We start from the raw sequence: 24520 nt of genomic DNA on the forward strand, positions 1-24520 counted from the left end.
TTTGAAATCTATTGTTAGCTTTAATTGTCAATATATTACCTAATATTTAAAGCTCATCAAAACCAACCTAAATATTTTTATCCCTTGCATCAAGCAAAAGCTATGATGACTTTTAAGGGGAGCATTATGGACGGACACCTTGAAGAAAGGAAAGTTCTTAGAAATCTGTCATTTCATTGGCTTAAATTGCGTGTACTCAAAAATTGATGACCTCTCTTCTGCTGTTATATTTTAAATGAGTATTAATTAACCAATGACCTATTTATCTCTTTTTGTACTTTGGTTCAAAAGATTCAGATTTTCTGGTTTGAGATGAAAACGAAAGTTTGTTCCCTGATGAAACTTGCTTGTGCTGAATGTCTATCTTGACTTCTTTTCACCGAAAGTAACATTTGTTATTCTTTTGGGTGCAAGAGAAACAAAATGAATAAAGAAGGCCTCAGATATTCATTGATTTGTGTTCACCTACATGCACAAACATTGCCTGCAAACATCAGAGGGACTAAAGTCCAAAAATAGATACTTTCCATATTTCCCTGGGATGGAGCCTACTGTTACATATAAATAAATTAGTCTACAGGTGTGTTTCCTTATGAAAGCTTTGCCTTATTCAGTTTTCACAGACTCATGAAAAAGTACATTTTGTTCTGTTTGTTTTTAGATGAAATGGTTTGAAACACTTGGTTAATTTGGGAGAAATAATGAAAGACTAGAAACCAAGAATGACTTAACTGTTAGAAAATAATGTATATCCAAGAGAAATGAGAACATTAACTCGAAAAGATATCTGCACTCCCATGTTCATAGCAGCATTGTTTACAATAGCCGAGACATGGAAACAACCTAAGTCCATCAATGAATGAATGGATAAAGACGTGGTAGTATATATAGATATATAATAGAATATTATTCAGCCATAAAAATGAGGAAATCCTACCATTTGTGACAAAATGGATGGACTTTGAAGGCATTATGCCAAGTGAAATAAGTCAGACAGAGAAAGGCAAATACTGTATGAGCTCACTTAAGTGGAATCTAAAAAAAAACAACCAAACTCTTAGAAAAAGAGATCAGACTTGTGGTTACCAGAGAGGAGAGTGGAGGGAGAGGGAATTGGAGGAAGGTGCTCCAAAGGTGCAGACTTTCAGTTATAAAATAAATAAGTTCTAGAGATTTAATGTACAGCGTGAAGACTATAGCTAACACTGCTGCATGATATATAGGATAAGTTCTTAAGAGAGTAAATCCTAAGAGTTCTCATTGCAAGAAAATATTTTTTTCCTTTTTATTGTATCTATATGAGAAGATGGATGTTCGCTGAACCTAGTGTGGTAATCATTTCACAATATATATAAATCAAACCATCATGCTGTACGTCTTGAACCTAGTGTGGTAATCATTTCACAATATGTATAAATCAAACCATCGTGCTGTTCGCCTTGAACTTATACAGTGATGTATGTCAATTATTTCTCAATAAAACTGGAAAAAATATATGTATGAATAAAACTACATTTTTATCAACACTTAAAAAAAAAAGTAATGGTTTTCTACTCTGTGGTTCATTCTATGAAGAAACCAAGACCACATGTCCAAGAATATAGGTCATCTGTCTGATTCAGCTTCTGAAATTTAACGTTAATACACAGTGTTTCTGTCACGAAGTAACTAAATCCACATTCGGTTATTTTGAAGAGAATTATAAATCCAGGTCCCACGGGAGGGAAGTTAAACAAGAATCTGAGGAACCCTAGTGTCTTTTCTGTGCTTGCTGTGAAAAGAAGCTGGGTTTTTCATTTAAAGAAGCTATTTTAGTTTCCTTAATAATTAAGGGAAAGGACACAAGTTTTGCCTTGTATTGTGAAAAAGTTCTTTTCAGTTTAGAATTTCATTTTAAATTTTGAAAAAGGTTTGCTGGCACAGACAACCCAGGAAAGAAAAATTCATCATTGCCAAACTCATGAATACAGGTTGACTATAAATATAAAAAGCTACAGGATTAAGGCTGTTGAGTTTGAAACTTGTGGTGTAATTTAAATTTCTCAGTTTCAGGAATTTACAAAGCTTATTCATTTTGAGAATTGGCATCTCAGAAGTGGAATTAGACCTTTAAAAATAGTGGAAGTATTAAATAGAATTTTAAAGGCAGTTCTATCAATCAACTCCTGCTATAAAAAGAAGTATTTTAGCTGCTGTTTTCTTTATAGATTTTTTCCCCAATGCTTTCGGGGTTATATTTGCAGCCCAAACGTTTTCATTTATTTTTCCTGTCTGTTGGTTTATATTTTTAATATACAAAGTAGCATTTTTTTATGTGGATTGGTGAGGACTAGGTTTTATAAGGAGATAGGAAAACAGAATGGAAAACTTTGCTTCGTGAAATTAATTCCCAGGAAATAGGAGGAGCGGTAGAATGGATACAGCTAAGGTAGGCCCTACACACCGTGCAGGAGATTCTATAACTGAAATATGTTCAACAGCGGCAATAGCAGGTGAAGGCATTATAGCCTAACAATAATGAAAATAACAATAGCAACAACAGACACAAACAAGTACTGTTTATACCATGCACTTAAATGCAAAGCACTTTAAGTCACCTACTATGATAACCTAGTGAGGTAAGTTTTATTATCCTTCTTTTGTAGAGGAAAGAAATGAGGGCAAAGAAAAGCTGTATGATAACAAAGCTAGTAAGCGAGAGAGTTAAGATCTAAACACATTCCTTTCTGCCTCTAAAGCCTATGTTCTCAGGCACAAGCAAAGGATAGAGAGTGTATTTTAAGGTGCGTTTTGCTTTACACTTGCAATATTAAGATTTTAGTATAATTTATTACCTCCTTACTGGCAGGGTCATAGACCTTTAACTAACTGAATTTTTCAGTCCACTAGCAATAGCTGCAGGACAATGTTAATACTTCCATAACCACAAAATTAAAAATCATTCAGTAATGTTGACCTTTTAAAACTTATAAAATAGGATAATCTCCTAAAAGCTATAAAATGAGAGCCTTCACACTTGGCAAGCTAGAATGCTTTTCCCCCCAATTGAAAATGAGGTAGATAGTATTATATAATAGTTTGAAACCAAGACAGAAATTTTAGGACTTTATATAATAAATACTGGCAATGATTATCTATTTAAGAAATAGGCACTTCCAGTTTCTGGTCTGCTTGGAAGCTCTAAGGAGCTTGGAAGTCACCACTCCTGTCCTCACAATAAGAAAACAGCTGAGCAAACTGAAATCAACAATGCCTCTTAGATCCATCAGAGAATTGAGATCACAGGGCAAACTGCTGCCTCCAAAATTAGAGAGACAGACAGGCTGATACAGAGAATCACAGCTTACTGGAGCAGAAGAGTAGGAGCAGAAATCTCCGTGGGAAACAGCACTGGGGTAGGAAACCTTTAACTAATTGATGAATTGCTGGAGGCTCAGTGTAGACAAGTTTGAGAGTTAAAAACTTCAGGGTAGCCCAGTCTTGGATAGGGAGGGGGCAAACTTTCATGAATTTTACCTCTGGGATTCCTACCAGATTTTCACAATGAAGACTGGAGAAAAATCTTGTGCTTTTGGGAGCATTCTGTTCCTCTTAACAAGGCCTGCCCTCAAGAGAAACTATTTCACCAGAACCTAATGGACCTGGGGAAAAGGGAATCCCTTACTCAGCTTTCTCTATCCTTCCATGTCGAGGAAGGGAAATACCCAACTCTGGCCCCCTTTCATCTTCCTGTCTCACTTAAGGGGGAAAAAAACGCACAAAACTGAAAAGCACTAGTGAAGGTCACAGTCTGGGGCAGAGGCTCGCTAAAAGACTGAGACCTAATCAGAGGACTATGGGTGCTTCTCGCTCCCACCACTACCACCACATAGCAGGGCTCCTATACAATAACAGGGAAATACAACTGAAAGAACTGCATGTCTTAGACCTTATTTAAGAAGTCTCTAGGGAAACCCAAAGACAACAAAGGAGACAAAAACAAGGACACCACAGAAAATTGTAGCCTCTGACCCTTACAGCTACAGCCAAAGGTAAACACAGCTTAAATTCTAGCCTGATAAACATAAAACCTTACAATAGAGGCCTGTTTACCTCAATTCCTTTTACTCAGTCCCTAATGTCTGGCTTTCAACAAAGATTACAAGGGATATTAAAGACAACATAGTTTGAAGAGGCAAAGCAAGCATTAGAACTAGACTCAGATATGGTGTAGATGTTGGAATTATCAGACTGGGAATTTAAAATAGCTATGATTAATTTTCTAAGGGCTCTAATGGGAAAAGAAGACAATGTGAAAGAACAGATGGGTAATGTAAGCAGAGAGACGTGAACTCTAAAAGAATTGAAAAGAAATGCTAGAAATCAAAAACACTGACAGAAATGAAGAATACCTTTGATAGGCTTATTAATAGACTGGACATAGCCAAGGAAAGGATCAGAGAGCTTGAAGAAATGTCAATAGAAACTTCCAAAAATGAAATACAAAGAGAAAAAAGAATGAAAATGACAGAACAGTACAGAATATCCAAGAACTGGGACAATTACAAAAGTGTAACATGTGTAATGGAAATACCAGAAGGAGAAGAGAGAAAGGAACATAAGAAATATTTGAAACAATAATGACTGAGAATTTCCCTAAGTTAATGATCCAGGAAGCTCAGAGAACACCAAGTAGGATAAATACCAGAAAAATTTACAGCTAAACATATCATATTCAAACTGCAGGAAATCAAAGGCAAAGTCTTACAAGAAGCCAGGGAAAAAAAACACCCTACCTGTAGAGGAGCAATGATAAGAATTATATCAGACATCCCTTTGAAACCATGCAAGCAAGAAGAGTGGACTTAAATATTTAAAGTGTTGAAAGCAAAAAGCCACCAATCTAGAATTCTGTATCCAGTGAAATTATCCTTCAAAAGTGAAGGAGAAATAGAGACTTTCTCAAAGAAACACAATTGAGGAAATTTGTTGTTTCTTACAAGGTACACCTACCTTGTAAGAAATGTTAAAAAAAAATTTCTTCAGAAAGAAGGAAAATGATATAGATCAGAAACTTGGATCTACGTAAAGGAAAAGCATTAGAGAATGAGTAAGTTAAGGTAAAATAAGATCTTTTATTTTTCTTATTCTTAATTGACCTAACAGATAACAGTTTGTTCAGAATAATAGTATTCATGTGTTCCATAATTATAGCTTATGTGTAAATGAAATGAATGATAGCAATGTTATAAGGGACAAGAGGGAGAAATGAGAATACTCTATTATAAGGTACTTGCACCATCTGTAAAGTGGTATAGTTATTTGAAAGAGGACTTGAATTACTTGTAAATGTATATTGCAAACTCAAGCACAACCACTAAAAAAAGTAAAAAGAGAAGTATAATTGATATGCCAAGAGAGGAGAAAAGAATGGAATCATATAAAAAGCTTATAAAACCAGAGAAGGCAGAAAAAGAGTAGAAGACAAAAAAGAAACAAAGAACAAGGGCAACAAATAGAAAACGTAACAAATATAATAGATATTAATCCAACTATATCCATAGTCACTTTAAAAATTAATAGTCTAAATATACCGATTAAAAGACAGAGACTTTCAGAGTGGATTAAATAAGACCCAACTATATGCTGTGTACAAGAAACCCACTTTTATTTTTTTCCAACTTTATTGTGATATAATTGACATATCATTGTGTGAGTTTAAGGTATACAACATGTTGATCTGATCCACTTATATCTTGTGAAATGATTGCCACCGTAGTGTTAGCTAACACTTCCATCACCTCACATGATTACCATTTCTTTTTTGTGGTGAGAACATTTAAAATTTATTCTCTTAGTAACTTTCAAGTATATAATGCCATATTTTTAACTATAAGCACCATGCTGTACATTAGATCCCCAGAACTCATTCAACTAATAACTGAAAGTTTGTACCCTTTGACTAACACATCCCCGTTTCCCCCACCCCCCAGCCCCTGGCAACTGTCATTCTACTCTCTGTTTCTATGAGAAACCCACTTTTAATATAAAGACACAGATAGACTAAAAGTAAAGAGATGGAGAAAGATATACAATGCTAATACTAATCAAAAGAAAGCTGGAGTAGCTTTATTAATATCAGACAAAGCAGACTTCAGAGCAAGGAAAATTATCAGAGATAAAGAGAGCCATTTCTTGATGATAAAGGGGTCAATTCTTCACAAAGACATAACAATTCTTAATGTGGGTGCAGTGGCAGTTGGTTCATGTTCCTTTTGTTCCCCCCACACTCACAGTACTAGCCTCATTATGACCTTCAGAGATAACAGGACTAGCTGCCCAGTGCCATCTTCACAGTGGTTTGGATCCCAGCTCTGAAACCCCTTTCCCAAGCACCAGTTCTAACCACTTCCTTTTGTTCCTCTTGCAGTTACTATATCTGTGTCACCTCAGTGCTTCTTTTTTGCCTTTCACTTCTCCAATTCCTTATTTAAATTCTCTTTATTAAAATAACTGACAAAAAGTAAATCAAAACGGAGCATAGACCTAAACGTAAAATGCAAAACTAGGAACTCCTAGAAGATAACATACAAGAAAATCTAGATGACGTTGGGTTTGGCGATGCCTTTTTAGATACAACACCAAAAGCACGATCCATGGGCAAGAGATCTGTACACACACCTCACCAAAGACCAAATATGCATTTGGCAAAATCATATGAAAAGAGCTGAACATCATATGTCTTTAGAGAATTTCAAATTAAAACGATGAGATAGCACTACACATCTGTTAGAATGGCTAAAATCCAAAACACTGACAACACCAAATGATGGCTAAAATGTGGAGCAACAGGAACTCTTCTTCATTGCTGGTGAGAATGCAAAATGGTACCACAGCTTTCAAAGACAATTTCGCAGTTTCTAACAAAACTAAACATACTCTCACCACGTAATCCAGCAATGGCATGTCTTGCTGTTAACACACTCTGCTAGTTGGAACACTTCTTGAAAGATTAATAAATTGCCTGTTTTTGTTTCCATGTAGAATGTATATTGGGCTTGTTCATGATCTGAATGTGAGCCATTGTTGAATTTGATATTTGATTTCTTGTATTTGTCCCAAATACCCAAGAACTACTTTCTTAGTCCTGTTTGCCAACTTTCATAAGGAAATAAATTTTATCCTTTCAAGAAGTTACTGTATACATGTGTGTGACCACGTATAGATAAAAACAATACTTCACTTAAATGTGGGAAATGGACAACAGGCTAGAAATCCGTTCTAGCTGCATACTGAGTCAAGTTCATAGCTTACCCAAACTACAAATTGCCACCTTCAGAGTTGCTTGGGAATATAGGAAAAACATGATTGTTAAGTTCACAAATGATGAGGATCTGCTTATATGAGACACCGTGATTATCTTAGACAATCTCACAATTTGATTTGTGAGATAGGACCAACTCGAAATTAGAAGTTGTGTATAGAGCAATGGTTGCTAAATTTAATGATAAGGATAGTAATTGCTGTGGGATCCTGGTGGTTGTTGTTGCATAGTTTGTGGCTCTAACTCCACAAAACTTTTCTATTTCTTGGCCTTGTTTCTGTAGATATTTATATATGGTGGAGTGTGAAGGAAGAATAGGACTCCAGGCATTTTACACATTCCCTCTTGGCTCACAAGTCTAAGGACATTTGGGTGGGGATGGGCCAGAATGCAGTGTGGAGACACTTCCTGCATGGAACTAAGGGCTTAAGGGAAAAAATGGAATTGGATGTCTCTTGGCTTGATTTCCTTAATTCCTGTTCATACCTATATATTTTTTATTTTTAAATTAGGACCACATTTTATATTCTTTTTTCATTACATAAAACATTAAGAATGTTTTTGCAGGTCAGTAAATATTCCCCAAAAAAGGATATTTTAATAGTTATATTCAAATTTATGTTAACAACTCTATTGGACGTTTTGTTTTTGGTCTTTCACTATTGTTAATAATGCTTTAATGAATATCCTTGTTTCTGTGCATGTCTGAATATTTTCTTTGATGAAATTATTAGAAATAGATTTTTTGGGTGTGTGCATCAGCATTCTAGAAACTTTTTTTTTTTTTTGGTGGAGAAATTGTCCCTGAGCTGACATCTGTTGCCAGTCTTCCTGTATTCTGTATATGGGATGCTGCCACAGCATGGCTTGATGAGTAGTGTGTAGGTCTGCACCTGGGATGCAAACCTGCGAACCCTGGGACACTGAAGTGGAGTGTGCAATCTTAACCACTACACCACTGGGCTGGCCCCCCTACAAACTTTTGATAAATATTGCTAAATTGTTCTCTAGGAAGGTAATTTCAGTTATAACACCATGGTGATATGTAAAAGTATCATTTTGAACCATTCTCAACAACATTGATATTATACTTAAAAATTTTTTGATAATTTACTAGGTGAGAAAAGCTGTCCTACAATTTTAATTTGCATATCTTTGATGACAAGGAAGTTGAATATTTATTGGCTGTATTTCTTTTGTGATTTTATGTGTTGTTGTTGTAAGTATTACTATCATTATTTTAATGGGACTGTCTCTTGTATTTCATTCCCAAGTGTTCTTGAATCTCCCACGTAGATGAGTAGTTGTATATGAGGGAAGAAGAAAAAATGCAGGATTGTGGTTGATGTGTGCTCTGGAGCCTGGCTTTCTGGATTTGAACCTAACTGGTGGGGGATCCTCCGGCTGCTGGAGGCCAGGCAAGAACTTGATTGGCTATAGCTAGTAGAATATAAAAGGAAGAGCATCTTGAACCTGCAGCAGTAACCCAGTTATGTAAGTCAAGATGGATAAGGCTTGCAGAGAGAAGGTAACCATGGCTGGCAGCTATCCACAAAACTGACTCCTAAAATAACGTATGAGTCAAGTCTCTGTTGATTCACTGTTTTGAGACAGCTCTCTAAAACTTATGGTCATGATTTCCCACAAAATTGTTTCATTGCAAATGAGGACATAGATTCTGTTGAAAAAGAGAAGGGAAGAAAGGGCCAGAGGGCATTTCTAACATAATCTAATGGTTTTGGAATCTTTACCTATGATATTCTCTTCTGAAAGGTTATTGAATAATAAAGCACAGTATGACTGACATAAAATGAGGGCATGCTCTCTTACAGAACTGTCTTATTGCAGAAAAGGACAAAGATTCTATTTACTAATTTTGCTTTCTCCTTTAGTTTAACTAACAATTTTTGACCTACTTATTGATTTCTTCCATGTTGATGTTAAGAATTTAACTTGTGATTTTAAAGTCACTCCTATTAAAATAATAGTGGCTTTCCTCACTCCTTCCAGAGACCTTGTCAAAAAATGTTATTTTTTCACTCAAATATAGATCTAGTCTACAAATACTGAAGTGATAATTAGGGCTTATACAGGATTGTTTCGTTTTTAAAAATTAGCTGCGATTTTTTTTTTTTTTTAGGAGTTACTCTCTAAGTCTTTCTTGTTCAAGAGTATTGCTAAAAAAAGAAGGTGTTTTAAAGTCATGGCTCACATAAATGATTTAAGTAAGAAATGTCTGAGAAAAAATGATAAACATTACTTATTGACCCTTTTTGTGTTACTGGTTATATTTCTTATAAATACATTTCTGTAAGTATCATTATTGTAGTTTGAGCATGTAGCGTATGGCAGCCTCCTAAGATTTAGAATATATTCAGGTTTTCCAGAGGCCTTTTACTAGGCCCCTAGAAAATCCAGGTGCACAACCAAACATTAATAAAAGTGAGCAAATATAATTGCCAAGGTGTTAAAATTTTCTTTCTGGAGGGAATCGAAAGAAGCTGCGCCAGCAGCATTAGTTAAGGTGAATTCGCTTGTGGTTTTGTGAAGTATGAAGGAAATCACATTTCTTTTTTGTTGAGGTTAGCTGTTGCCATTTCTGATAGCTTTTCCAAAATTAGATTCCTTATTCCCTAAAATAAAAATTTCGAACTTCTCTCTGCTACTCCCGGTCCTGTGCACCCTAAATCCTTTCACACGTACCATCTCTCCACATTCCCCATAGAGCACATCCTTCTCTGACTGCAGGCCTTTGCCCTGGGCATTCCTGTTGCCTGGAATGCCCTCCTCGCCCTTCTCTTTGTGGCTCATTTCCTGCTCTCTCAGTGGAGTTTTCCCTCCATTATAGCATTTGTTACCATGTTAGATCGTGATTAGCTGTTTACCTATCTCCTCCATTAGACTGTTTGCGCCTCGTGGGACCTTGTCCTACCCGTCTTTGTATCCCCAGTGCCCGGCACAATGCCTGGCAAATAACAGATGCTCATTAAATGATGTTTGAGTCACTGAGCCAGCAGTTTTAAAACATAAGCATCACTTTGCAGGCTTAGAAACGTTCTGCCCATTCTAGTTGTTCTAGTCATTATCCTGCCATGGTCTAAGGAAGCAAAAATGCCTTATGCTCAGTGGTTCTTCCTGATAGCTTTCTATTTGAGGCCTTTGTCGGGCCCTGCATTGAGATACTGGGTAATCTGCCACCAGCTGTTCTGTAATTCCCTTCCTTATTACTGTGACTAGCTTCCTCTGACTTCTCTGGAATCATTTTATCTCAAGGTGTGCCTTTTAATGCTGCCTGGAATAGATAGTGTGTCTTATTCAATAGGCTTTTGTTACTCAGCTAAAGCAGAACAAGCCGTATCGTAGTTAACTAGATATGCAAAGGGTTATAAATTGGTGGCAAATAAACTGGCCGTGTAAATGCAGCAGGCTGGATAGTCAGGAGAGAATTGGTGTAGCAAATACACAAGTACAGAGGGATATTGAAGGTATACTAAGAGGCATGAAATTGAAATCACATGTTGATTTAACAAAGTACACCAAGTAAAAGGGGATTGATCTGGCATTCAACAACCCAGAAATGTACCGTAGGTTAACGTGCGTACCTTAAGTTCTTGGTATAGAACATCTAGGAACCTATGTAGACTTACAACATGCAAGGGCTGGAAAGAATATTAGGCATCCTTTAAAGTTCAACTTTCATATTTTAGAGATGAAATGACCTAAAGTGGTTCACATGAGAACACAGTACTAGGTGATATTAGGGCTGAAACCAGAATCTACATCTTTTGACCCCAAATCCAGTTCTCTATATCATACTCTATTGTCTCCTTATACTTATTTTAAGTATAGGAGGAGACAGTTAAATGTATGGCATTAGAATCATGTGGACAAAAAACTGTTTCTTACAAAGTGTTGGCATCAATAAATTACTGTTTTCTATGAACCATACCCACTTTTCTTTAATGGGGAAAATTCTGCCTAAAGGTTAGGCTGCTTCTTTTAATTGTCATTCTCAACTTTTTGAATATGGTGTTGTGTTTTGGGGATGAGCTGTGTATGCCAAAAAGACATTTTAGATTCGGGACCTTGATCAACTGTAGCCACCGTAGGTTTCAGTCATCGCTGTGAATGACAGCCTCAGAGTTAGCGCTGGCCGTGCTTTCCCAGTGATGACTAGAGGCTGAAATCCAATTTTTTGGAAAAAACTGGAGCTAAGTGATGCCAGCCATAAAACTGATTTTATGTCTCTGCTATTTGTACTAAGGGAAGGGCCATTTGATCTTCATGCTAAAAGCATAGTTGAGAATGTGATGAATATGTTTGAATTTCTGTGGGACTTAAAAATCTAGTTTTGGAAATTGAACTCCAGACAGAGGAAAGAGGGCATTTGTTTTGAAGTTTGTTTATTTTTACATTTTATGCCTATCTTTCTCTCTCTTTTTTTTTTTCCTGCTGAGGAAGATTTACTCTGAGCTAATGTCTGTTGCCAATCTTCCTCTTTTTGTATGTGAGCTGCCACCACAGCATGGCCACTGACTGACAAGTGGTATAGGTCTGTGCCCGGAAACCGAACCCAGGCTGCCAAAGTGGAGTGCACTGAACTTAACCACTAGGCCACTAGAGCTGGTCCTGTGCCTCCCTTTCTTACACTAAATCAGAGAAAACAAACATGGCATTTTAATTTTCTCAATGAAATAAATGAGATTCCCCTTTGCTTACTGCTTCATAGATATGAAAACATATGGAGAACATTTAAAAGATGAGGTGAAAAAAGAAAGCTCTGATTCTATTGCACATGCTAAATGATTTTAAATTTAGGAATTATTGAGTCATTCACAAGCTGAATTTGAGTCACAATCTCTGTTAGATTAAGCAGCCATTATCCGAGTGCTGGAAATGCTAGAGTTTTTAAGCCAAATCTCCTTTGCAGTTTATGTGTTAAATACTGTGTTCTTGCATTATAAAAAGCTCCAGGGATGATTAACAGCCCAAAATGAAGGAAACTTGAAGAGTAACCTTTTAAAGTTTTAGTTGGCATCACTAATAGGCAGTTTTTCTGTGGCTGTAAAACCTAACACAAACTTCCTTTTTCTCTGGTTTCTCCATAAGTCTCTTCATTGAAAAATGTTCCTAGTTTAATTCTATTAATTATATCATGTCTTTCTGTTTTTCTTGGGCTGTGTGGTAATGGTTGTAATTTTTTTTCTTAGTATTATAGATAAGACTGGTGCTTTGAATGAACATGTTAGAAGTATTTTAATTCCTTTGGGTAGATGTACTCATTTTAATTACTTCTCTGGAGTTGCTAGAGCCCTAAGAAAATTTCCTTTTAAAAAAAGTTGTGGCAAATAAAATTAGATATTTATAATACTGCCTGAATGTTATTTAAATCACATACTTAGTAAGGATTGGCATTTTTGCTCAAATAAAAAGTGTTAGCAAAATATCAGCATGGACTATACTGGATGTGGTATTACAATCTGTGGAAATGAAAATAATATTTACCCTCAACTGCTTCTAAATCTGTTTTAAAAAAACCAATTCTTCCACATTACAAAAAAACTATTGGGATTGTCCATGAAGTAAGTAATATTCCTACCTTGTTTGGATCAATATGTCCTATTAATTTTGCTGCTAGTCATAGTTTTAACAAATTGAGTTATTTCAGGGAAAACTTTGTTCTAAAGAGTTCAAACTGCTTCCTCCATTTTCCTTCTCATCCCTTATTATTTTTGTTTGTTTTGTTTTGTTTTTGGTGAGGAAGATTGGCCCTGAGCTAACATCTGTGGCAACCTTCCTCTATTTTGTATATGGGATGCTGCCACAGCATGGCTTGATGAGCAGTGGGCAGATCTGCGCCCAGGATCTGAACCCGCAAACCCCAGGCCAATGAAGCGGAGTGTACAAACTTAACTCCTATGCCGCCGATCTTGCCTCTCATCCCTTATTTTTAAATGAGACATTGTAGAGAGGAAGGACTGTTTTTGTTTTGTAATGAAGGACATTAGGTTGAAGGTGATTATCATCAACTCTGAGGTTGGACACTAAGTGGAGAAAGGAAGATACATTTAGCGTTTTGGGGGTATCTCTGTCACACTGTAATCTTTGTGCTGGTGGTTAGCTAAACCCTTTTATTTCCTTTACTAAAAAATTCCTAGGCCAGATATTATTTTACAATATTAACTTTGATCCTTGCTGAATTTCAGTTAATATTGGCTCACTTTATTTTCCTAGCCAGTAGAGACCATTTTCTATCTTCATCGTACCAGCTATTCTTTCTGATCTTGTATCATTCTTCAGTTTGATAAATGTACTGTTTAACTTTTACCCGTTTTGTGCCAGAGATAATATAAAGTAGCTTATAAGACAGAAAATATCCATGATAACATCAATTAAAATAGAGCGGCTATAAGAAGAAAGAAAAGCAATGGTAAGGCTGTAAATAGAGCTAGGATTTGACTAAAAAGTTATGCTATAATGGCAAATGTGAGTAAACCACAGATGTTAAATAAAAATTAAAGTACTCTTTATATAGTAATTTAAGGAAACTAATGATCAAGTGAAGTACAACTATTGCTGCTATTGAAAGTAGACAGAATTTTATCTTTTTTTTTTTAATGCTGAGGAAGATTCGCTCTGAGCCAACATCTATTGCCAATCTTTCTCTTTTTTTGCTTGAGGAAGATTAGCCTTGAGCTAACATCTGTGCCAATCTTTTCTGTTTTGTGTGTGGGTTCCTGCCACGGCATGGCTTGACGAGTGGTGTAGGTTTGCGCCCAGGATCCGAACCCATGCATCTGGGCTACTGAGGCGCAGTGCGTCAGACTCAACCACTATGCCATGGGGCTGGCCCCCAGAATTTTACCTTAATCTGTTTTAATTGCAAGACAGAACTCACTCAGTTGCAAGAAAGAGAAACTGACTCTATAACTGTGGTATAAAGATATAGATTTGCTCCAGGGGTATACTTTTCTTGGAGCATTAAAAGAGTGGTGGGACTCCTTGATTATTGTTTTTCTTGCCCAAACTTTTGCTAAATACTTGGAGGTCATGAGCCTGAGATTGTCTTCTCTGACAGAGACAGGAATGCATCTGTTTAGAATTGCCTGTTGCACCCAGACCCTTGCCCCTTAACGCTAATGAGCTCAGGCTGTGTTCCCTGTCTTCATTTAAGGCCTTGATAAAGACGTTGAACAGGATAGGACCAAAGACATCAAACCACTAGAGTACGGGTTCTCTTTTAATCTGGGATCTAGCTGAGGCTGGAGGATGGAAATAGGGAGATGTTTATGGACCAATCCCTTGAAATCTTATGAAGGATTTTATAGGTAAACAAGTATTTTTGTGTAGAAATAGACTTTGTAGCTTTCATCAGATTCTTTTTTTTGCAGGCAAGGATACGCCCTAAGCTAACGATCTGTTGCCAATCTTCCTCTTTTTTTTTCTTCTCCCCAAAGCCCCAGTGCATGGTTGTATATCCTAGTTGTAAGTCCCTCTAGTTCTTCCGTGTGAGCCACTGCCACAACATGGCAACTGACAGATGGGTGGTGTGGTTCTGAGACTGGGAAATGAATCCAGGCCACCAAAGCTGTGAGAGCACTGAACTTTACCACTTGACCATCAGGGCTGGCTCAAAATCTTAAAGAAGATGGGTTCCCTCCATAGTTAAAAACCACAGCATTGGAGACTTCTAAGGCTTTGTCAAGCCATCAGATAACTTTTGTGGTCCTTCAAGTTGTTGTCATTTACCTATCTGTACATCAGAGCAGGCTCTCTGTCTATGTTCTTCATTGCTGTATCTAATAGGTGCTTAATTCATATTTGTTGATTTAAAATGAATGAATCCAAGTCACATTTTCCCACTATGTCTATAAAACTGTTGCATGAGGGACTTGGTCAGGGGCTTTGTGATATCATACACCATGCTTTTTTCCTGGCCTGCCAATGTGCTAGCTAGATCTGCAAAGTAATGAAGTTCACTTGGCATGGCTTGGTTTGGGGGAAAGCTTATATTGGTGTCTAACAATATTGTTTTCTCTGTTTATGACTTTACAGACCATCTGTTTAATAATCCATTTTAGTACACATGTGAATCAAGCCCTATTTTAAAAAGGAGTATATTTGCCTCTCTCCATCTACTGACGTCTCTATTTTTCACTTGACTATAATTCTGTGACTATATTTTCAGACTCTTTAAGAATCCTGGGATATAATTTTTGTGGGTCTATGGCCTAGAATTAGTTCAGAGAATATAGGCGTCTCTTCCTGGAATTCAATTCCTCCTTAGCCATATTAGTTCTGCCCTTCTCTGCAATGGGGAAGTAGGGAGCAACACGGATTGAACTGCTGTGCTTTTGTCTGTCATCTGTCTCAAGCAGTGGTGATTGTCATTTCCGAATTCCCCATCACCAGTAAGAACAGACCCACCCCAGAAACCTCTCTTTCATCACTGTTAGCATTTTGGACATGACTTATCTCATTCCAGTTTTGTACCTTTTGACATACCTCTTAAGATTTCATGTGAGTTCCATTTGTCCTAGGTCACGCATGTCTCTCTTTTGTATGAGCCCTTTTAAAATACGAGGAGACACGTAGCTATCCATGTTATACTTATACTCATTTCTTTATATACCATTCTCTTCATTGAGATGATCTATTTTCATGCTGTCAGAATGGCAATTTTGGGAGCCTCGTATCCCTCATAAGCAAGTCATTTAGAGTTTCTGACCACTTGATCCTGCTTGTTTTTTTCTCTCAACTTTTTGAAATCTGCTTTTCTTCAAAGACCAGGATATATTTCTATGTATGTCCTGGGTTCAGTTCCTGGTCTATTACAAACTCCAATTTTATATTGTCACTTTCTCTCAGGGTTTCCATCATTTCTACTTTACCAAGCAGTTTATCCTTATTGGTTAGAAGTCCAGAATCATGGTTTCCCTTGCTGTTTCATTCTAAAAGATAGAACTTGTCAGAAGGCAATATAGAATTTATCAGCAGAATATGATGAACAGAAGATGTTCAAATAATTGGCGTCCCTCATGATATTGCTATCTTATTTCTGAGCCAGTTTTGTCATTTCTATTAAAAATATGTCATCTACATCTTTAGTTTGGTGAACATTCTGATTATATGGCCATTACTGTGATATTCCTTCTCCTTTTAAACTCACTTTAAATATATTTTACCACATTTCATCGCTAGGTTGGCGGCTTCCTAGGCATGTGCATGTTTTCTTGCCATAGCTTCTTTTGTCAGCTTATTTTCACTGGACATTGTAGAATGTCCGATGGCATGAGATCCAATCTACCAGGTTTCAATAATGACTATGTAATCATATTTACAGCCATTTTGAGGTTGCAAATTCATTAATAGCCACTCATTTTTTTAGTCTTTGTGCATTTCTATACAGACATCTAAGATCATATGCATTTGTTCCAGACCTTTTTAGCTTTCATGCCATTTTCCTCCTATATATTTGTATCAGTCATAGCATCCTTTAGCATGAAGCTTAAGAAGACAGGCACCTTCTTGATCTTTTGGATTTTGGGGAAGACGCCCTGCATGCTGACCTCCCTTTTCACACTTCCTTGTTATCTTACCCATTCTCTGGGTTAAATTAATATCCAGAGTACTCTGAGTCTAACTTGTAACTTTTTCTGTTGCTCATTGCCTCCCTCTTCCATTTTTCTAGTCTTCCAAGGCTCTTTGCTGATTTGGGGTTACTTAATGTTTTTTATGATTCTAGACATTATTTCTTGTTGTTGTCTGCTTTTTTATTTCCTGGGGAAAGAAGAAGGTTCATCCTAAACCTTTTTGAAAGTTAAAATGACTCAGGAAAAAAGTCTGTGCTGTGATTCCCCCCTACCTCCCTCGGCAGCCCTCCCTTTGTCCTCCACAGCGAGGGCTGCAGCCAACCACCTTCAGGGTCGCTCCCATTTTTATGGCTCTAACGGATTGAGATTGTCACTAAAATAAAATAAAAATAAGAAAGTTATTGCCTTATAGCTCCTCTTTTCCCTTACCTGAGGTATAAATAATTGTTTGCCAATTAAAAACAAAAACATCTTCATCCAAGGATCAATTTGTATCCTTCTCCGAGCTTGAAAATAAAACTTGTTAGAATTATAAAATTGGAAGGGTGCAAGGCAGAGAAAGCAACCTTTTAAAACAAGGTTCAAATCAATAATAATTAACATTTCCTAACCTCTATTTTCCTGCTAATGATTGAAGACAAGTACTAATTAGAGAAGCCTCAAGTGTCTGGATTTCTAGATGTACCAGATGGTGCTGCATAAGAACTGTGCAGAGTGCCAGGGAGAAGTCTGGCTTGTTCTTAGCTACTTTTTCTCCATCTTGATCTTGTCTGAGGACACTTAAACTTGCCCGTTGCTTCGCACTGGGGCTTTTTCTTTGTTCTTTATTCTCTATCTTACCCACTTCTGATTCCAGGAGGTGCATTTCTGCCATCGTTAGTGAGTGCTCTTGTGAGCTTTTATTTTTACTTTTTCCTTAACTAGCTCATTTTATTCATCTTTTTCTTTTCAGATTTCCTTTGACTCTTATGTGATCACCTGATCTCGCTAGACTGTTCCCCCCACATTGGTTGTTTTTTACCATTCTTTCTCAAGATCACAGAAAACCAGCACAGAAGCCTTCAATAGCTAGCATTAAGATAGTTCTGCGTCTTCAGTTTTTTTTAAACTCTGCACAGATTGTCTGAAAACATATGTTTCCTTCTTTTGGTTTGTACTTCAAAGAAAATATTCTTCCTTTGCTATTAACTCTGCTAACCAACTCTGAGAAAGCTTTGCTTTTTGTATAGAAATTCTCAATACTGTTGAGTGTTGATATTGTTTGAAAAATGCTGCACATGCATTTTCTACAATATGAAAATCATTCATATTAGGATGACAAAGCGTGGAACTGATTACATTTAACCAGATTCTTGCGTTTCATCAGGGTTGTTTTACCAGGACATGTTCTTTCACTCTATTTATTGTGAAAATCATGATGTAATTGCCCTTGGTAAAGAAACTTTGTCTTAATTTTGTGTTTTTTCTTGGAACTTTGATGGAACCAGAAGAAAATAGCGGTTGGTTGCCATCAACATTTCTGGATTACTTGAGAAGTATAACTTTTTTTTTGCCTTTCCATTAAATTTCTTGCCCCTGTTGAAGGGTAAAAGCAGGGAGACCAATTAGGAAGCTGCTGTAATAATTCAAGCAGGAGATATGAGGGCCTGAACTTTTGGAACAGCATTAGGCATGGAGAATAATTTGCATTATTTTCAAAAATGTAGGCAAAAAGGGTTTCCTTAATTTATTTCATAATGTTGTGAGTGCTTTTAGAGTTTAGAAACCACAATTTTTCTTAGAGTCTCCATTTTCTTTTTAACATGTCCTCTTTGGTACATATGTAACTAATTAAGGAATTTATCATGTCCCCCGCTTTTGTATTTCCTAGTTTTGGAAACTACTTACTTGGTGTCTATTGCATCTTTAAAAAAATAGATTTGTAGGTTTTTCACCCCTTGATTATAAAAGTAAAAGAGAAACAAAAATAGCTTGCACTATCACCCAGATATAATAAGTATTAGCATTTCAGCGTATTTCCTTTGAGTTTTGGTAGGTATAGAAATAATAGTTTGAGCCAAAGAGCATATCTGTAAATATTTATTTATTTATGCAAAATCTTGCATTTTATGAAACATTAAATTATGAGATATTATTAAATATTATGAGAGCATAATAATTATTCATCATGTGGATGCACTGTATATATTTTACCATTATCCTATTGTTGACCATTTAGGTTGATTCCATCTCATTGTTTTAATAAATACTATGGTCATTTTTTTTATGAATAGTGTCTTCATATATATCCTCAGGTTAATGGATTCATATATAAACAAATTTTAAAGTCAAGAACTAATTTGAAGGCTTGAATTGAATGAGTATAAAGACGTGAATGAGCCCTACTGGCTGAAAGCTCCAACCAGTTGAAGAGGTAGCATTAGTGCTTAGCTGCTCTGTACTCTGTACGTCCACCTCCTCTTTACCTGGTCACCACCTTGGGTAGGAAATACCAGAGCATAGAGAGGTTTGGAGGGAAGATACAGAGTACAGTGATGGGGAGTCCCCTTGTCTCCCCCAGCTCATTCTCAGATGAATGTAGGTATGCATCTCTACCCACCGTTTCAGCTCGGATGCCCACGTGTCTACCGACTTGTTCTTGGAGTTTTTGTTTGATTTTGGTCAAGGTCCTTCTGTTTATCAAAGAAGATAACTTTTATCTATTATGATCTATTCTTTTTCAGCTATTTGGGAGTCCGGCACAATAACTAAAAGGACTCTTGTAATCCCTGGTATTTTTTCATTGTAGAAGGAGTGTGGTGTGGTCATACATGGTAGAATAGCTTAAGGAGGGCTACTTAACCTCAAAACTTCTGGAGAGTTCAGTTATTAGTTTAGGGGAAAAGTTTAAGACAGCTCTCCTTGTGCATGGCAGTTCATTTAAGGAAATAGTTATTTGCTTTGGGTATGGCATCTATTGAGCTGAGTACTCACAATCTTGAAGATAATATTTTTTCTTGGCACCAGAAAGATAATTCTTTGAGCAGAACAATGTTGACCTTAGTTTTTCTTTTTTTTTTTTAAACTTTATTTATTTATTTTTCCCCCAAAGCCCCAGTAGATAGTTGTATGTCATAGTTGCACATCCTTCTAGTTGCTGCATGTGGGACGCGGCCTCAGCATGGCCGGAGATGTGGTGCGTCGGTGCGTGCCCGGGACCCGAACCCGGGCCGCCAGCAGCAGAGCGCGCGCACCCAACCGCTAAGCCACGGGGCCGGCCCAACCTTAGTTTTTCTTGATCTTTGTTATTCTGAGTTTTGTCTTTTATGTTGATGTAAAAAAAACTGTTTCTTTTGTCCTTTTTTTTGTGATTTCTAAAATAGCAGACTAACTTGGGGGCATTTTTGTATTGCTATAAAATGCCCTTTTGCTTTGTGAGTGAGTTTAATTCTAATTACATCAAGTATTTCTAGTTATTGTTAAAATTCTTTTTTGAAATTTCCATGTTGAAATTAATGATCTGTCTTTAAAATTATTTCAGTGACTGCAGATTTCTGTCATGATCCTAGGAAGCTAATAATAGGAATAATTAAAAACTGTTACAAATAGCATTTGTATCTATATTTAAAAAGCTCTTCAATTGACCAAGCAGATGTTGTTACAGATTTTTGTCTTTGATATGATAAATTTCCCATTAATTTTGAAAATCTGGGTTTAAGAGATGTGCTTTCAAGTTTTGCAGAGTTGAGCTACAATTTGTGAAAGTTCAAGCAGCTGTACTGATAAACCATTTGACAAATTTGTTACTGAGGCTTTTTTAGTCAAAGACTAAGTTCTGGAGCTTTATGTTCTATATTTTATGTTCAGACACTTGTATTTTTTTTTTTTTAATTTTTTGTTTATTGCAGTAACATTGGTTTATAACATTGTAAAAATTTGGGTGTACATCATTGTACTTCTATTTCTGCATAGATTACATCATGTTCACCACCAAAATACTAATTACAACCCATCACCACACACATGTACCGAATTATCCCTTTCACCCTCCTCCCTCCCCCCTTCCCCTCTGGTAACCACCAATCCAATCTCTGTCCCTGTGTGTTTGTTTATTGTTGTTATTATCTACTACTTAATGAAGGAAATCATACGGTATTTGACCTTCTCCCTCTGACTTATTTCACTTTGCATTATACCCTCAGACACATGTATTTTAATTTCTTCTCTTTTGTGTGTCTGGAAGGTGTGATACACATTACACATACACATGTATATACATACATACATATATATGTATACATATTTTCTCTCTTTTATATTTATGTGTGTGTGTATATATATATAGTTTATTTTACATTATGTATCCAACTGAAGTTGGAGGTAAAGCGTATATTTCACTTTTTTAAAAATAAAACTGTTGTTTAAGCTTTCGTTATTTAATTTTTTAAAAATTTTCTCTTTGCCTAGGTTGAAGAAATTGTGGATATTGGATCATTTGCCCCAGAAGACATTCATATTCCAAAGATTTATGTACATCGCCTTTTAAAGGGAGAAAAATATGAGAAAAGAATTGAGGTAATTGACTTAGCTTCTTTGTCAGTATTTACAGATCTGATTATCAGAGATAGGTGTCCCTGGGGCCGTTCCAGATGATAGGGAATCCGTGCTGAGCAGGAAGTCTTGTTTTCAGTCTTAGCAGGAGCTTCTCATGTGTCCAGCATGAGGGGACATGATCATCTCTGTTACTGTCCAGCCCAACAGTGCCTTCTGTTCACAAAGTGTATATTACCTAGGTATGTGATTCCCTAGACCATGTTTTCCAGGCTTCTGTAGCTGTCCTAATTTATGACACTTGGTTTTGGCTGTCCTGCAGGATGGAGATGGATAATTGAGTCTTTGGTGACTTAACCCCCGCTAAACTCTTAGTGTTTGATTGTTCAGAAATGTCTGCCTATCTCAAAGTTGCTTTGCACTTTATAGAGTCCAGAAAGAACATCGTTTCCCATTAGCATTAGGCTCTGGGCAGCTAGTGGGTATGAGATCGTGGCAAGGAGTGGGTACCAGGAGCGTTGGAGGTATTCCAAGGCTACTGAGAGCGTTAAGAATGACCAACTGGGCCAGAATTGATATCAGACTCAGAAGTGTCTAGGGATCAGCAACAGAATAGACATGCAGCAAGAATATCAGGGAATCAGAGATGCCCTCTACCCTGTGGACATTAAACAGAAAGACATTCTGCAATCCAAAACTAGTGTCAGGGGGCTAGGGAGAAAGGAGGGGACATTTGCAAACAGGAACCAGAGTCTGTATCAAGGAGATTTAATAATAGAAATAGTTTCCTGGCTGGTTTCTGGATATTTCTGTGATTCCTGTGATGCACTTGTAGCAAAACCAGTCTAGACTCTGCAGCTGGAAATAGGCAATTGGCAGCAGCAACACCTGGTAAACACATTCTGATAGCCCTGCGAAAACAGAGTCCCAAATCTATTCCTTCTTCTTTGTTCTGGCTGAATCCCTGAGCACCGGAGGAGAATTCGGTTGCAAGAGTCTTAAGAATAACAGTAGTAGCAGTCAGTGTGACGATAATAGAGGGATTATTTGCTTCAAAGAGACAGAACAAGTATATCTTTCTCTTCAAACAAATCTGACCTCTTTCACTTACTTTCTAAGGAATTATTTCTGTCATCAAATGTCACTGATGTTATTCCTTTTTTAAACTCTCTGTTATATTGCAGATTTGCCTCATAATAGTAATGGGAGACAGTTAAATTTTTTTTCAGTAAAATTTTTTATTTCAGCAGTGATAAACAAGGTATACCTCAACCATGAATAATTTATTTCTGTTTACTTTAAAGCGTTTATCACTCCGGAAAGAGGGAGATGTAAAAACCAAATCTGGTAAACCTGGAGATAACGTAAGGGAACGTATCATCAAGCGGGCCGCTCTTGAATTTGAGGACGGCATGTATGGTATCCTTTGTCCTTCTGGGACCAGGCAAAGACATAGCTCTCACTTTTTCCATAGTCATCAGGCTAACTTAAAGCAGTTGAGCAATTTTTACAAAATAAGGCATATAACCTAAAGATGTCAAGATATATGAAATTGGAATTATAATCTGTTTACTTTCTTGAAACAAAATGGCGACCAGATATTTGCTTAGCTATTTTCTAATATACAATGGATTTCAGTACACTGTGGCATTTGGCTAAAGATTGTTGGGAAAGGAGATTAACCAAGACGAGGGTTTCAAATCTCAGAGGTACTAGTTATAACCAGTGCTATTTACTTTCTCTGTATTCTGACATTTGCATACTCATTGAAGCATAAGATCCAACTTCTTAACAACCCCTTGTTGCCCTTGACAGAGATCTCGTGAGTGTATTCTTTTATGTCTAATTTTTTGTAAAGGTATTCAGTAATGATTCAATGAACCTGTGAGTCTGTTCACCATTTTGCTAATTTTTAATACATCAAACGTTGAACTATATAATACAAATAATGTCTATAAATACAAATGGTATATGATAAAATAAGTATTTGTTGAATGGTGACTACAGTAAAGCTATATTTAAAGACCTAGGCCAGGTGGAACTGGAAACATGACAAGTGCCTCCATGGTGCGAGCTTCCCCTAGTCCATGAATATTATCTTTCAGACTGATATTGACTAGGAGAAGTCTCTTTTTCTACCTTTTTTTTTTTTTTTTTTTACCTCCACCACCTCATTTTTCTTTATTTTCCAATTTATACTTTGTGTTATGCTGGGAATTCATATAAAGAAAAAGAATATAATAGTGCCTCCTCTTCTAGCTCCTGCATCAGCAAGATATAGAGTCAAGCAAGTTGACTTATCAGGTGAAAGCTAGGCACTGGGTTATCTTCTCAACTCCAGTCAGTTGGTTGACCATTGATATTTAAACACTGACTATATGATAATGCTAATTTTAGATAATAATGGCTTCTAGGTGTTCTTTATTCACTATTATTGTATTGCCTATGAAAAATATTTGCAAGTCAGTTCATATAAATGATCTTTCCATATCACCTACTCTTTTTCAACCCAGAGTACATAGACTTTTTTCTCCTTGGTATTTGATTCACTAAAAAGTATTAAAGAACCAAGAAAATTATACAGTATGATGAAAGAGTTGAAGTATAAACTTACCTTGGGTTGCCCTTACCTGAAAATACTTACTCATAATGGAATTAATATCTCACTGTGTTCTGTACATCACTGTGAGAAATGAAGTGGACATAACACTATACTAGATCGTACTTTGCTAAGTGGTGAACCAGGTAGCTATCATCATAGCTTCATAGGTACACCGTATCCACAAGAAGTGACCTGGTTCATTGCGTCGATTGCCAGCCTTTGTAGTCTACAGTGTGGCAGCACATACAAACTTTATTTTTTTCCAGCCTTGATTCATAAAGATCTCACTGTTATTAGAATCTCATCAGAGTGCCATCATTCTTTGCACTAATTCTGGTGAGGTCTGCAGTGTGTGATGGTAGTGGGCAGCATGGACAGAAGTTCCAGGCAGTGTGAACATCTCTGATCTGGTCAGCCTGCTTGTGTTGAGAGGCAAGATTGAACCCATCCCATTGCTTACGAATCAGGGTTGACCCTATTTTGATCATCTTA

The 24520-nt window shown here is 36.7% G+C and overlaps 1 protein-coding gene across 3 annotated transcripts in view; it reads left to right on the top strand.

Annotated features, from left to right (window-relative positions):
- Positions 1-24520, top strand: part of OXCT1 (3-oxoacid CoA-transferase 1) — a 130294-nt gene that overhangs the window by 41988 nt on the left and 63786 nt on the right. For all 3 annotated transcript variants that reach the window (XM_058564163.1, XM_058564162.1, XM_058564164.1), the window contains 2 exons: positions 21343-21450; positions 22731-22845. In XM_058564163.1, coding sequence (XP_058420146.1) covers positions 21343-21450; positions 22731-22845 — 223 coding nt within the window. The remainder of the gene's footprint in view (positions 1-21342; positions 21451-22730; positions 22846-24520) is intronic.

Source organism: Diceros bicornis, chromosome 20 (genome assembly GCF_020826845.1).
Source record: "Diceros bicornis minor isolate mBicDic1 chromosome 20, mDicBic1.mat.cur, whole genome shotgun sequence".
Lineage (NCBI taxonomy): Eukaryota > Metazoa > Chordata > Mammalia > Perissodactyla > Rhinocerotidae > Diceros > Diceros bicornis.